At 44.1% G+C, this 15,638-nt stretch overlaps 1 protein-coding gene across 4 annotated transcripts in view; it reads left to right on the forward strand.

Moving 5' to 3' along the window:
- PTPN3 (protein tyrosine phosphatase non-receptor type 3) overlaps positions 1-15,638 on the forward strand; it is a 274,154-nt gene that overhangs the window by 218,550 nt on the left and 39,966 nt on the right. For all 4 annotated transcript variants that reach the window (XM_043540415.1, XM_043540417.1, XM_043540416.1 and 1 more), the window contains 2 exons: positions 689-779; positions 1,054-1,115. In XM_043540415.1, coding sequence (XP_043396350.1) covers positions 689-779; positions 1,054-1,115 — 153 coding nt within the window. The remainder of the gene's footprint in view (positions 1-688; positions 780-1,053; positions 1,116-15,638) is intronic.

The following is a 15,638-nucleotide window of genomic DNA, read 5'->3' on the forward strand; positions in this document are numbered from 1 at the left end:
GCACACTGGACACCTCTTCTATTGTTTAGCAAAAACGTAATTAATTCCATATTCTAGTGTGTTACATTCGAAAAGCATGTTTTATGGTATTTGCATATGTCTAATGTGAATGGAATGTTAATATCCTGCTATTAAGCTGTTTTTTAAAAGCCACTTCAGAATTTCACAGCTAAAATGCAGTAGACTTTGCCCCCCCACCGTTCACACCCACCCCCAAAGTCCATGGAAAATAGCAGTTTTAGTCTAGTAAGTTAACATGTGCATGAATATGTGTTACCATTCATTCTGGGAAGTGCCAGTCTTCAGTAGTTACTTCTCTTCTGTTTTTTATTGCCATCTTCTTTCTTCCTCTCTTTCTAACCCAACATTCTGCAATGTTTATCATAAGACATGAGAACAGTCAATGACTCACACATTTCCTTGATTTTTTTTCAGACATTCATGTACAGAAGATGATGGACTAGCAATAGTAGTAGGGTTTTTGTTCTTGTGTTTTTGGAATTAAAATATCACCCTCACTTTAATTTTGTAGGCAGTGAAAAAAAGATGGCTTTCCCATTGCATAGTTGCTTTACATAAGTTTCTTTTAAAAGAATATGCATTTACATGTGGATCTATTTAGTGTCTATAGTGTTTTTTGCCTAAGCAAATTCTTCAAAATGTTACCTCTTTCATATCTGCTTTGTAGCAACTTTATAGAAAGAAGCCAGGGCTGGCTGTTACGTGTGCAAAAATACCTCAAAATATGGACAAAAATCGATACAAAGATGTTCTACCTTGTGAGTATTAAGTACAAAATTTGCCTGTTTTCTTTTATCCTCTAAATAATGCTTTACATGTTATAAAACCACATTGAATTTTGCCATTACTGAATTTATTATATAATCAAAGTTGTGTAATTGTGCATCCATGTTACATTCTAAAACACTTCTATGCTTTGTTCATGTGCCTGTGATGACTTGGTTATTTGACCGAATGAAAGGAGGTGATGATAAAGCATGCCACCCAATTGTTAATTTTTTTAAATTTTTTAATTTTTTTTTTTTTTTACAGATGACGCCACACGGATAATATTGCAGGGAAACGAAGATTACATAAATGCAAACTATGTGAATGTAAGTTATATAGGCATCCATATTAATTATAGAAAGAAATGAATAATATCACAGCAAAGTTGTTTATTTATTCATTTATTTGTTTAATTCAAAAAAGCCTAACATTTTGTTCACTAACTTTAGGAGCTCATAAGTAGCTTAAAGTGCTTCATTAGGAATGCAAATATTTATACTGGTGGACAGGAGGCTAAAGCACATGGAAACCATTAGCAGATGTGCAGGGTTATTTTTAATCAGTAAAAACGGTCAGACAGTTTCACATATATTGCATCAATTTTAAGATCAGTAATTTTGTGGGGTTTAGTAATTAGTATTTGTCTAATAATGTATATCTAGGATTACAGGCACCTGCTGCTGAGGTGTTGCACTGTGGTGGGAAAAGGCTGTAGCAGGAGGAGGCTCCGGGGAGGCCACATTACTCTACATTGCTAAAAACAGCAGTGTAGCCCTGGGAGGCACTGCTTGGGCATGTAGAGAGCAGTATAGGTGTTATTTCCTGGGGGATTCAGGTGTATAGGACAGTTGACTATACTCTACTCTCTTACACGATGCCTCACTGTCTACACTGCTATTTATAACTGTGCTGGCTGGGTGTGCAGTGTCTGCACCCTATGTTTCTTAGTAAGTGTAGACTCACTTCAAAAAGAATGAATGTTTCCCTCCTCTCACTTGTCTGCATTTTTTCAGCATATTCTCAAGAGGGCTTGGGGCCTGACTGCCACTTAGAAACATGTGGGTGATGGTGTGCCAGCCAGACCAGTAGCCGGTCCCCAAACCTAGCATTCTCTTAAACATAAGATTTCAGAAATACCTTACTGCTTTGTATTCAAGAGGGAAAGGCTCTTTATGTCTCCTTCCCACATTATTAAATTTACTCACTCATTAAAGGGATGGATATTTCCTATAACCTTAAAAAGAAGCCTCCCTTAATGTGTTACTCAGTGTGAGGGCCAAGAGCTACAGTCTGACCCGAGTATGCTTTGGTATTCAAAAACTTAAGGGTAGTTCAGAAGCTTCCCAAGACATCAATAAATTATAACTTTGTCTCAAACACTACAAGCCTTACATATTGATACTTTCACTTTTTTGCCATCAATGCAACACACACTAAGTATTTTCTAAATGATACCTTTATTTTAGGGTATGTCTACACTGCAGTCAGAGATTTGATTTGCATCTTGTGTAAACACTCCTGCACTAGATTTAATCTAAATGGAGCGATAAAAATAGCAGTGAAGCTGTGACAACATGGGCTTCAGTATCGGTTAGAAATGCAAGTACGTACCCAGGGTTTCCAGGCAGGCTTGCAGAGCCTGTGCTGAAGACTGTGCTGCCATGAACAACCACACAAGTAGCAGGTGGTCCCCCTTGGAGTCAACATGACGTATCAATTTACTGGAACTATAAGCAGTCTGCAACACATGCTCACATTTTTTACCTCTGATCAGGAGCAAGACCCTCAAGGTACTGAAAGACATCATCACTTGCATGTTTTGTATAAATTGTCAAGGGGGAGCAAGGTCACATTCCCTTTGCCCTGAAGCACTGAGATTATGAAACTGGTGCATCCATCATAACATCAACATATCAGCTACCTGTCTACCAGGATGTCAAAACACCACAGCAGATGCACTAAGCAGAAAATTCTCTGAGGACCACAAGTGGGAAATAAATATCATGGTCTGACAGAATATATTCAGACATTGGGGTTTCCCAAGTATAGACCTTTTTGCTACAGCCCAGAATACCAAGTGTCCACAGTTCTGCTCAAGAATGGGATTGGGCTCCCAATCTCTAGGACAGTGGTTCTTAACCTTTACTGCAGCCTGCACCCCTTTGGTTCTCAAAATATGTTCTCGCACCCCTTATCAAAAATCGTTGAAGTAGGTCAGTTCTTTAAACCTAGATATATTTTTGTTTGTATATTACAGTAATCATTAAAAAAAAAGTCTAATGTTAATAAATACTTAGGTTTGATGAAACAAAGTAGTTGTACTTACGTGCCTGTGCTTAATTTGTGTTTTCAGTTATTTACCTTCTAAAAAAATCTGGCATGTCTCGCACCCATAGAAAGGGCATCTTGTACCCCGGGTTAAGAACCACTGCTCTAGGAGATGCTTTCCTCATTAAATGGGATGTGCATCTGCTTACCCCCTACCTCCTTGATATCCAGGGTAATACACAAGATGAAGGCCAAACAATCCGTAGTCATCTTGATAACTCCTACATGGCCCAGACAAACTTGGTTCCCTTACCTGTTGCAGATGGTGGTATGCCCACCACTCGCTCTTCCTCCTCTTCCATATCTCTGGTCTCAGGATGCAGGCCAGGTTCACCATCTGAACCTAGAGATCCTCCACCTGAAGGTATGGTTCCTCCATGGTCCCAGGACAATGAAATGACCTATTCAGAAGGTGTAAGGGACATACTATTAAATAGCAGAAGGTCGACTACACATTATGTTTACCTGCACAAATGGAAGAGATTCCACATACAGTGCCAGAACCGGCAAGCCATAGCTATTACCTCCCCCTTGCCACTGGTACTAGATTACATACTGGAGCTAAAGAAATCAGGACTATCATCGAGCTCACTTAGAGTACACCTTGCAGCCATCGCAGCTTTCCATCACAAAGTTCATGGCTTCTCAGTTTTCACCCATCTTATCACTAAATGGTTCCTTAGGGGTATTTGAAACCTTTATCCTGAAATACAAGTTCCCACTCCACCCTGGGACCTTAACCTAGTACTACTCTGTCTCATTGGTCCCCCATTCGAACCCATGCACCTATTGATGAAGGTGGTCTTCATCCTCACCATCACATCGGCACAATGTGTAGGAGAACTAGGGACTCTCATGGCATACCCCCCATATACAATTTTCTTCAAAGACAAGGTCACTTTAAGACCACACCCTACATTTGTACCCAGAATACCTTCCTCATTCCACCTGAATCAACCTATCCACCTCCTATCTTTCTTCCCTAAACCTCACGAGAACAAACGAGAGGCAGTGTTCCACACTCTAGATGTCAGACGGGCATTAGCATTCCATCCTGAAAGGACTAAACCTTCAGGAAGTCACTCAAGTAATTTCTTTCTGTTACGGAAAGGTCTAAAGGATCAGCCATATCTAAGCAGAGGATTTCCAGGCGCGTTCACCGTTACTACTGCCAACATGATCTGCAGCCCCCACCGGGAACTTGAACACACTCCATCAGATCGGTCTTCACTTGAATAGCATTCCTGAACAGTGTGTCCATCATGAACATCTGTAAAGTAGCCACCTGGTCATCAGCCCACCCCTTCACAGAGCACTATGCAATTGAGCAAGGCTCAACCTCAGATGCTTTATTATAGGACTAACTATTTTATCATCCCTTGCAGATCCAACTCCGAAGACACATCCTTCCAGCTAGGGATTCACCTAAAATGGAGCACCCACAGGGATAGCTCGAAGAAGAGAGGTTTACTCACCTTGTGCAGTAACTGAGGTTCTTTGAGATGTGTGTCCCTGTGGGTGCTCCGCTACCTGCCCTCCTTCCCTCTGCTTCAGAGTTCAGACAAGCACTCTGGGTGGAGAAGGAAGTGAGGGAGGTTTGGCCACACAGCGCTGTATAGCTGCCAGGGGGTGCCACGAGACAAGGGGAGCATATGTGCAGCCCAAATAGGCAGTGCTACTAAGAATCTCCAGTCACGGGGATGCAGACTCACCTAAAGTGCAGCACCAACAGGGGGACACATCTGAAAGAACCTCAGTAACTGCACAAGGTGAGTAACTCCTCTCATCTCTTATTTAGAGCCCATCATTATATACATGTAATTGGGATTATTTTTTCCAATGTACTTTACATTGCACTTACCAACGATTAATTTCATCTGCAGTTTTGTTGCCCCATCACCCAGTTATGAGATCCCTTTGTAACTCTTTGCAGTCTGCTTTACATGTGACTATCCTGAGTAATTTTGTATCTGCAAACTTTGCCACCTCACCGTTCGCCACTTTTTCCAGATCATCTTAGAATATGTTGAATAGAACTGGTCTCAGAACAGATCCTTGGGGGACCCTGCCATTTACCTCTCGCCACTGTGAAAACTGACCATTTAGCCCTATGCTTTGTTTCCTATTTTTTAACCAGTGACTGATCCATGAGAGAACCCTTCCTCTTATCCCACGGCTTCTTACTTTGCTTAAGAACCTTTGGTGAGGGACCTTGTCAAAGGCTTTCTGAAAATCGAAGTATGCTATATTGATTGGATTACCTTTGTCGATGTGTTTGTTGACACCCACAAGGAATTCCAATTGATTGGTGAGGCATGACTTCATTTTACAAAAGTCATGTTGACTGTTCCCCAACAAATTGTGTGTATCTATGCGTCTGATCATTCTGTTCTTTACTATAGTTTTTAGTAATTTGCCTGATACTGAATCTAGGCTCACCAGGGTGTAATTGCCATGATCGCTTCTGGAACCCTTTCTAAAAATCAGCATCGCATTAGCTTCCTTCCAGTCATATGGTACATATGCTTGTTCAGCAATAGATTACATATTACAGTTAGTATTTCTGCAATTTCATATATGAGATCCTTCAAAACTCCTCGATGAATAACATCTGGTCCGGGTGACTTTTATACTGTTTAATTTACTAATTTGTTCTAAACCCTTTTTTATTGACACATCTGTGTGGGACAGTACTTTAGGTTTATCGCCTAAAAGGATATCTCTGATGTGGGTATCTCCCCTACATCCTTTGCAGTGAAGACTGATGGGAAGAATTCATTTAGTGTCCCTACAATGGCCTTGTCTTCCTTGAGTGCTCCTTTAACACCTTGGTTATCTAGTGGCTCCACTATTTCTTCAGCAGTCTTCCTGCTTCTGGTGTTCTTAAAAGAATTCTTACTATTAATTTTTACATCTCTAGGAAGTCACTTCTCAAATTCTTTCTTGGCCTGCCTTATTCTATTTTTACACTTAGCCTGCCAGAGTTTGTGCACCTTCCTATTATCCTCACTAGGAGCTGACTTCCAAATTTTAAAGGATGCCAATTTGCTTCTAATGGCTTTGATTACTTTGCTGTTTAGCCATGGTGGCATTCTTTTGATCCTCTTACTGTCTTTTCTGATATGAAGTATACAGTTAGTCTGAACCTCTATTATGGTAAAAAGAAAAGGAGTACTTGTGGCACCTTAGAGACTAACCAATTTATTTGAGCATAAGCTTTCGTGAGCTACAGCTCACTTCATCGGATTAAGTGAGCTGTAGCTCACGAAAGCTTATGCTCAAATAAATTGGTTAGTCTCTAAGGTGCCACAAGTACTCCTTTTCTTTTTGCGAATACAGACTAACACGGCTGTTACTCTGAAACCTCTATTATAATGTTTTTCAATAGTCCCCATGCTGTTATTTTTAATTTCCATCTAACGGGCATCCTCATTTTTGTGTAGTTTCTCTTTTTTAAAGTTAAAGGTTACTGTGGTGGGCTTTTTTGGTATTATCCCTCCTAAAAGGATGTTAAATTTAGTTACATTATGGTCACTATTACTGAGCATTTCAGCTGTAGTTACTTCTTGAACCAGATCATGTGCTCCACCTAGGACTAAATCAAGACAAATCATCTCTGCATCATGCTCTGAGGTGACATTTACCCAGTCAATATGAGGATAGTTGAAATCACCCAGTATTATTACATTTTCTGCTTTCATAGATCCTCTAAGCTCCCTTAACGTTTTACAGTTACTGACACCATCCTGGTCTGGTGGTCAGTAGTATATCTATACTGCTATCCTCATTTTATTCAAGCATGGAATTTCTGTTCGTAGAGATTTTGTGGTACAGTTGTTTCCTGTAAGATTTTTACCTCATTTGACTCTGCATTCTTTAATGCCACTCCCCCACTACGTGACCTACTCTGTCATTCCTTGTTTCTTTTCTTTTTTTCCCTGTGGTATTACTATGTCCCATTGATTATCCTCATTCCACTAATTTTGTATGGTGCCTATTATATCCAATATCCTTATTTAATGCTAGATACTTTAGTTCACCCATTTTGGTAGCATTTGCACTTGTAGCATTTGTATGTAAGCACTTGTACATTTTGTCAATATTCAGTTGCTTGCCTTCATATTTAAATGGGACTCTTGTTTAATTGTTACTCATTAGTACCTACCTATACTTTACTACCTTCTTTCCTATCCTCTTTACTAGCATAAAGAGTGCCGCCTTTAATAAATTAATCCTTAATGGATGTCTCCATCAGAATTGTGTGCTCCTTGACATCTGTTGTCTTTCATCCAGCTCTCAGTTTAAAATAAATCCTCTGCAATATTTTTAATTTTATATGCCAGCAGTCTGGTTCCATTTGGTTTAGGTGGATTCCATCCCCACTGTATAGGTCACTCCTTTCCCAGAAGGTTTCTCGGTTCCTAATAAATTTAAATCCCTCCTCCCTATACCATTGTCTCATCCACACATTGAGGTCTTACTGGTCCTGCATGGAACTGGAAGCATGTCAAAGAATTCTATTTTGAAGGTCCTGGATTTTAATTTCTTACCCAGCAATCTAAATTTCACCTCCAGGATCTCTGTTAGTTCATGTACCATGACCATTGGTTTCTCCCCAGTGCTATCTATAAATCTGTCTAAATGTCTTGTGAGATCTGTTATCTTTGCACTTTTTAGGCAATTCACCATGTGGTCTCCTGTTCATCACACAGTCCAACTTATCTATCTTTCTAATAATTGAGTCCCCCACTAGCATTGTCTGTCTCTTGTTAATGACTGGGGTCCCTGTCCCAGAGGGATATTCCTTTCCTTTCAACACTGGTCTGTCCTTTGCAAATAAGAATGTGATTATCTTTTTTGAAAAGTGTCCCTGTGCGTACTCCACTGTAGGTGTATCTGTGTCCGTGCGCTGCTGCTAAGAGAATTTTGGTAGCAGTGTCCTTTAGGCCCGCCCATGCACTGCCCTGGCCCTCGTGTTCTGCCACAAGGCTAACCAGCGTTGCCCGGGTGAAACCTCCTCAGTTCTTTTTCAACTGCCCCTGGCTATAAATGGAGTTGTTCATAAGTAGATGTTACCTTCTATAGAATTGCTAATAGTTTATCTAATCTTTTAGAGCTCCATTTTCTTTTTTCACTCCTTTATATTCTGTTTGTTTGTTTAGCTAAAAAAAAACCCCAGCAACACAACTTTGTTTCTTTGACCCCCTAGCCCCTGCATCTGGGGACACCCCTGGACAGGGTATGCCCAGTTCATTAGGCTTCAAGAAGTGTCTCAATTGCAAAGAATCTATCCCAGTGACTGACATTTGCAGTGCGTCTGCTGTCTGGGAGAGAGCCACATTCCACAGCAGTGTGGGTTTTTGCCAACAGTTGAAACCCAGATCCAGAAAAGATAGAGAACTGAGACTCCAGCTTCTCTTAATGGAAGGGGCCCTCCAGTTACTCTCGGAGCCGTGCCAATTCTCCAGACAGTAGGAATCCTCACCGCAACCCTCTACATCTAAGGGAGGGGAGCCTAAGAAGCCAACCACAAGCCACTCTCACAAGGCCTCTAAGAAAAGAGCCATAAGTTCCCACAGCGAGCCCCAACCGAGCCAAAAATGATATCCGGCTCGCTTGGTATCATTGGTACTGATGGCATTGAAGCCATCTAAATCCAGTACCAAGGGCTTTGCACGGTACTACCCCGACAGAATGTGTTGGGCTGCCTAAGACCTGATGGGCACAGGCCAGGAATAATTGGTATTGTCTCGGTATGAGAAAATTTAGAGAATCCACACCAGTACCACCGTCAGCATATCAAACACCGGCAGACTGCGTGATTAGGATCACCAACTCTGGTGCAGACATCTCAGCACCACCAAATGCTTTACGGGTACTGACGACTGCAACACCACTGGACTTCTAGTAGGTGACAGACCTTTCAACTGTACCCTCTGACCCCCAGGCTCCTTGGTATGGGCATCTGTGTTACCAACCTCCAGGGCCCTTCCTACCCTCTCAGTGCCCTTACTGGGACCCCTGGCTAGCGCACAGATACTGTGCCTCTCCTGGCTCAAGCATGGCCTATCAGTAGTCCATGAGACACCTTCCTTTGGCCACCACATCGAGGTCATCCAAGCACCGCTACACTGTTAGGAGAGGAACAAAAGGCTGAAGTTGAGGAGGAGATTACCTCCCAGACCAACTTCTGATCTTCATCACCAGACGAGATAGTGATGCGCCCTCCTCCATCGTTAGCAGATGACTTCATGCTTTTCTAGGAGCTAGCTCAGAGGGTGGCAGATGCATTACAACTACCATTACAAGAGATGACCAAACCACACCATAAACTATTGGACATTCTACACATCTTTGCATAGTCCAAAGTAGCCCTCCCTATTAACAAGGCCCTCTTGGAGCCTGCCAAACTCAGATGGCAGACTCCGGCATTGGTCCTATCAACGTGCAAGAGGGCCACTAAAAAACATTACATGCCGGCGAAAGGCACAGAATTTCTCTTCTCCCAGCTGCCCCCCAATTTTATCACTGTGGATGCTGTGAATTCAAGAGGACCATCATCATCATCTGAAATCCACACCCTGTGACTGGGATTGGAAGCACCTTGATCTTTTTGGGAGAAAAATATACTTCTCAGCCACTCTTCAGTTCCGTATAGCAAACTGTCAAGCCTTAATGGCAAAATATGATTACATCAACTACTCAAAACTCAATTCCTTTATTGAGTAGCTCCCAGATTCTCACAAGGATTAATTCAAAGCCATCATTAACAAAGGCCAACTAGTGGCAAAGACATCACTCCAGTCTGCACTCAATGCAGCTGACGTGGCGGAACATTCAATTTCCATTTCCTTCGTGATCAGACGAGTCTCTTGGCTTCACTTACCTGGTTTCCACAAAAATGTGCAAACAACCACAGAGGACCTTCCCTTTGAAGGTACAAAGCTCTTTGCGGAAAAGACAGACGCTTCCCTACACACCCTAAAATATTCCAGGGCTACTCTTCAATTGCTCGGAATCTGCACCCTGGGTAGAAGAGAAAGTATAGTCCTCAGCCTTTGTTCAGGCCCCACTCATCACAATATTCATCCGAACGCTCGTATGAACCCCAAAGAAAGAAATCCAGTTTTTCCAAACAGAAAGGCCCTCAACTTATTTCTTCACAGCTGTCCACCTCAAAATGATAATTTTGATGGGTTGGTCGAGGTGCTGTCAGACCACTCTCTTCAGTAGCATCAAGCACTGGAAAACCCCTCTCATCCATATGGATGCCATCTCGCCCTGTTCCACAGGACCTGGGAATGGATACGCTCTGACAAACAGGTACTTGAGATTATTCGAGATGAGTACTCCATCATTTCACCTCCCTCCTCCTGCTCCCCAAACTCCCTTCCCTGTCCCTCTTCAGGGACCCTTGTCACAAGAGCCTATTACAACAAGAGATAGACCACCTCCTCAATGTACGTGCCATAGAACTAGTGTCCCTACATATGAGACACAAAAGCTTTTACTCTTTCTGCTTCCTGATACCCAAGAAAAAGGGAGGTTGGAGACCCATACTAGACCTCAGGGAGCTCAACAAATTTGTCAAGGCTCAGAAATTCAATACAGTCACTTTGGTGATGATTTTTCCAGCGTTAGAAAAGGGAAACTGGTTCACGGTCCTCGACCTCCAAGATGCCTACTTCCACATTTCTATCTTACCGTATTTCAGAAGATAGTTCAGATTCACACTAGCTCAGGACCACTACCAGTACAGGATACTCCCTTTTTGGCCTCTCATTGGCCCCCAGAGTATTCACCAAGGTCCTCTCTGTGGTGGCAGCCCACCTACACTCCCAGGGTATTAGGATTTACCCTTACCTGGATGATTGTCTCCTCAGGGCGTTTTCCTTCATCGAAGCAGCATGCCACTCTGGATCTATTCAAGAATTTGGGCCTACAAATCAATGCACGAAAATCGACATTAATACCAAAACAGAGGTATGTCTACACTATGAAATTAGGTCGATTTTGTAGAAGTCAATTTTTAGAAATCAATTTTATACAGTCGATTGTGTATGTCCCCACTAAGCGCATTAAGTCAGCGGAGTGTGTCCTCAATTCCGTGGCTAGCATCGGCTTAAGACACGGGGCACTGTGGGTAGCTATCCCACAGTTCCCACAGTCTCCACTGCCCATTGGAATTCTGGAGTAAGCTCCCAATGCCTGATAGGGCAAAAACATTGTCGAGGGTGGTTTTGGGTACATGTCATCAGTCGCCCGCCCCTCTCTCCCTCTATTAAAGCAACAGCAGACAATCGTTTCGTGCCTTTTTCCTGGGTTACCCGTGCAGATACCATACCACAGCAAGCATGGAGCCTGCCCAGCTCACCGCTTCTGTTGTGAGCATTGTAAACACTTCACGCATTATCCTGGAGTATGTGCAGAACTGGGCTAAGAGACCAGCACGAGGACAATTGTGATGAGGACATGGGCACAGACATTCCTGAAAGCACGGGCTGTGGCAATTGGGACATCATGGCGGCAGTGGAACGCTGATTCTGGGCCCGGCAAACAAGCACAGACTAGTGGGACTGCATAGCATTGCAGGTATGGGATGATTCACAGTGGCTGCAAAACTTTCGCATGCGTAAGGCCACTTTCCTTGAACTTTGTGAGTTGCTTTCCTCCGCCCTGAATTGCAGGAATACCAAGATGAGAGCTGCCCTGACAGTTGAGAAGCGAGTGGCAATAGCTCTGTGGAAGCTTGCAACGCCTGACTGCTACCGGTCAGTCGGGAATCAGTTTGGAGTGGGCAATTCTACTGTGGGGACTACTGTGATCCAAGTAGCCAATGTAATCACTAACGTTCTGCTATTAAGGGTAATGTGCAGGTCATACTGGATGGCTTTGCTGCAAAGGAGTTCCCTAACTGTGGTGGGGCGATAGACGGAACACATATCCCTATCTTGGCACCGGACCACCTTGCCAACCAGTATACGTAAACTGCAAGGGGTACTTCTCAATGGTGCTGCAAGCACTGGTGGATCACAAGGGACGTTTCACCAACATCAACATGGGATGGCCGGGAAAGGTGCATGACGCTTGCATCTTTAGGAACTCAGGGCTGCTCAAGCAGTTGCAAGAAGGGACTTACTTCCCAGACCAGAAAATTACCGCTGGGGATGTTGAAATGCCAATAGTTATCCTTGGGGACACAGTCTACCCCTTGCTCCCATGGCTCATGAAGCCGTACACAGGCAGCTTGGACAGTAGTAAGGAGCAGTTCAACTATAGGCTGAGCAAGTGCAGAATGGTGGTAGAATGTGCCTTTGGACATTTAAAAGCTCGCTGGTGCTGTTTGCTGACTAGGTTAGACCTCAGCACAACCAACATTCCCACTGTTATTGCTGCTTGCTGTGTGCTCCATAATATTTGTGAGAGTAAGGGGGAGACGTTTATGGCGGGGTGGGAGGTTAAGGCAAATCGCTTGGCAGCCGATTTTGAGCAGCCAGACACCAGAGCGATTAGAAGAGCACAGCTAGGCACGCTGCACATCAGAGAGGCTTTGGAAACCAGTTTCATGACTGGCCAGGCTACGGTGTGACAGCTGTGTGTGTTTCTTCTTGCTGCAAATCCGGCCCCTTTGTTGATTGATTCCTGTAAGCCAACCACCCTTCCCCCTTCGATCACAGCTGGCAAAGGAAGTAAAGTAACTATTGTTTTGAAACCATGCATTCTTTCTTTATTAGTTAAAAAAAAAAAGTGAGATAACTGACAAGGTACCCCGGGTGGGGTGGGTGAGGTGCAGGAGAAGGGAAGGACAAGGCCACATTGCTTATTGTAGCCACACTACAAATCAAAACTGTTTGAATGACAGCCTTCTGTCGCTTGGGCCATCCTCTGGAGTGCCCGGAGCCTCTGCCCCTGCGTTCTTGGGCATCTGGGTGAGGAGGATATGGAACTTGGGGAACTTGGATATGGAACTTGGGTTATACAATGGATGCAGTGGGGGTCTGTGCTCTTGTTGGCTTTCCTGCAGCTCCAACAGATGCTTCATCATGTCCATTTGCTCCCCCATTTGCCTCAGCATCGCCTCCTGCCTCTGCTTTTCGCACTCACTTAATACTTTGTCCTGGCCTCTGCCACTGAATGCCTCCATGCATTAAGCTGTGCCCTATCAGTGCAGGAGGACTGCATGAGTTCAGAAAACATGTCATCGCGAGTGCTTTTTTTTCGCCTTCTAATCTGCGATAACCTCAGGGATGGAGATGATAGGGGGAGCATAGAAACATTTGCACCTGCGGGGAGATAAAAAGGGAGAGTAAAATTTAAATGATACATTTCTGAGAACAAAACAGAGACTCTTTCACAGTGAATCAAGCAATTCACAGCACATGTGGTTTAGGTAGAAGGTCGCATTTTGCCTTTTATATAGAGTGCCTGCCGGTGTGGTGGCGCATCACACGTGGCTGGGCAACAGAATTCAGTTTCCAGGAAGCCATGGTAAGCCTTTTTGGTACACGGGGTTGGCTTCTTCCGCCTTCATAACATGTGGGAATGGTTTCAAACTGCAGCACCATCGTTTCCCATAGCAAGCAATGCCGGTTGGGTTTCACATTTAAAAGGAGGGGCTGCGGTTTCCGGGTGGAAGTGCAGCACACACCTCCCCCCACCCTACCACATGGCTATTCTCTGGGATGATCCCTTAACCCTTCCCCCCGCCACGTGGCTATTCTCTGGGATGATCCCTTTCAGCCAAGCGCAAACAACCCAGCATGAACGGGGTCCTTTTACTGTTCCATTACAAAAATTCCCCTATTTCAACCAGGTGACCATGAATGATATCACTCTCCTGAGGCTAACACGGTAAGATAAAGACCGAATGTTGTTTGAATGCAACCAAAACCCAGGACCATTCACTGCCATGCTTTGTGCTGCAATGATTCCAGACTACTTGCTACTGGCTTGGCGTGGTAAAGTGTCCTACCGTGGAGGACGAAATAAGGCAGCACTCCCCAGAAACCTTCTGCCAACGCTTTTAGAGTACCTCCAGGAGAGCTTCATGGAGATGTACCTGGAGGATTCCCGCTCCATCCCCAGACACATTAACAGACTTTTCGGGTAGCTTACTGGCCGCGAATGCATCCCAATTCTTCAGGGCAAATCAAACATTAAACGCTATTGCTTTTAAACCCTGTACTGTAGTCACAAATGTGCACTCACCAGAGGTGCCTTCTCCAGCTTCAGAGTCGGGGATCCCGCTTCGGCTCTAGGCTGATGAAAAGGTCCTGGAGGCTGGGGAAAATGGCTTCACTGCTTGCCTGCTGCACATTCTCATCATCATCACCCACAAAATCCTACTCCCTGTTGTGTGAGACTCCCCCCTTGCAGGTGTCCACAGACAGTGATGGGGTAGTGGTAGGGTCCCCCTGCTATATGTCCCTGTTGTAGCCTCTCTCCACCATGCCCTGTGCGATTTTGGCATATATATTAGCATTTCTTCTTTTTGATCTGAGTTCGACCTGCACAGATTCTTCTCACCATACAGCAATCAGATCCAGTGTCTCCCTTTCGGTCCATGCTGGAGCTCATTTGTGATTCTGGGGGGACTGCATGGTCACCTGTGCTGCTGAGCTCGTCACGCTGACCAAACAGGAAATGAAATTCAAAATTTTCTGGGGCTTTTACTATGTACCTGGCTAGTGCATCAGAGTTCAAAGTGCTGTCCAAAGCGGTCACATTGGAGCACTCTGGGATAGCTCCCGGAGGCCAATACTGTTGAATTGCATCTGCCCCAAATTCGACCCAGCAAGGTCGATTTTAGCTCTACTCCCCTCACCTCACAGAAGTTGATTTTAAGAGCCCTTTAGGTCAACGGAACGGGGTTGGTTGTGTAGACACATTCATTTTAAAATCGACCTAACGCAGCTAAATTCAACCTAACCCTATAGTATAGACCAGGGCAGAGACTAGAATTCATAGGAGCCAGTCTCGACTCTGTCTGAGCAAGAGCACTCCTTCCACAACAGAGATTCCTCAGTCTTTCCACACTTATAGAGACGGTGCAATCCAGTTCTCAAATATCAGCCAGACGCTACCTTCCGCTTCTGGGGCACATGGCCATGAGCACATCTGGGATAGCTCTTTCCAAACTTTGCATGAAATGCCTCCAATCATGCTTCAATTCGGTTTACAGACTGAACAAAGACAAAATCCTATCTATGCCCACCAAAAGCAAACAGTGCTGACAAACACCTGCCTGGGAATCCTGTTTGTGCATCCTTCTCCATCACTACTTCTCACCACTGAGGCATGCCTCGTAGGATGGGGCACACATCTCAGTGATCTCACAGTGCAGGGCAAATGGTCTCCATCTGAGACATGCCTTCACATCAATCTACTCAAGCTCAGAGTGGTCAGAAATGCATGTGCTCATTTCCTTTTGCTGATGAGAGGTACGCACACAAAGGTCATGACGGACAATATAGCATGCATGTATTACATAAACCATCAAGATGGCATCACTTACAGAGACA

This window comes from Chelonia mydas, chromosome 2, assembly GCF_015237465.2.
Source record: "Chelonia mydas isolate rCheMyd1 chromosome 2, rCheMyd1.pri.v2, whole genome shotgun sequence".
In the NCBI taxonomy this organism is placed as follows: domain Eukaryota; kingdom Metazoa; phylum Chordata; order Testudines; family Cheloniidae; genus Chelonia; species Chelonia mydas.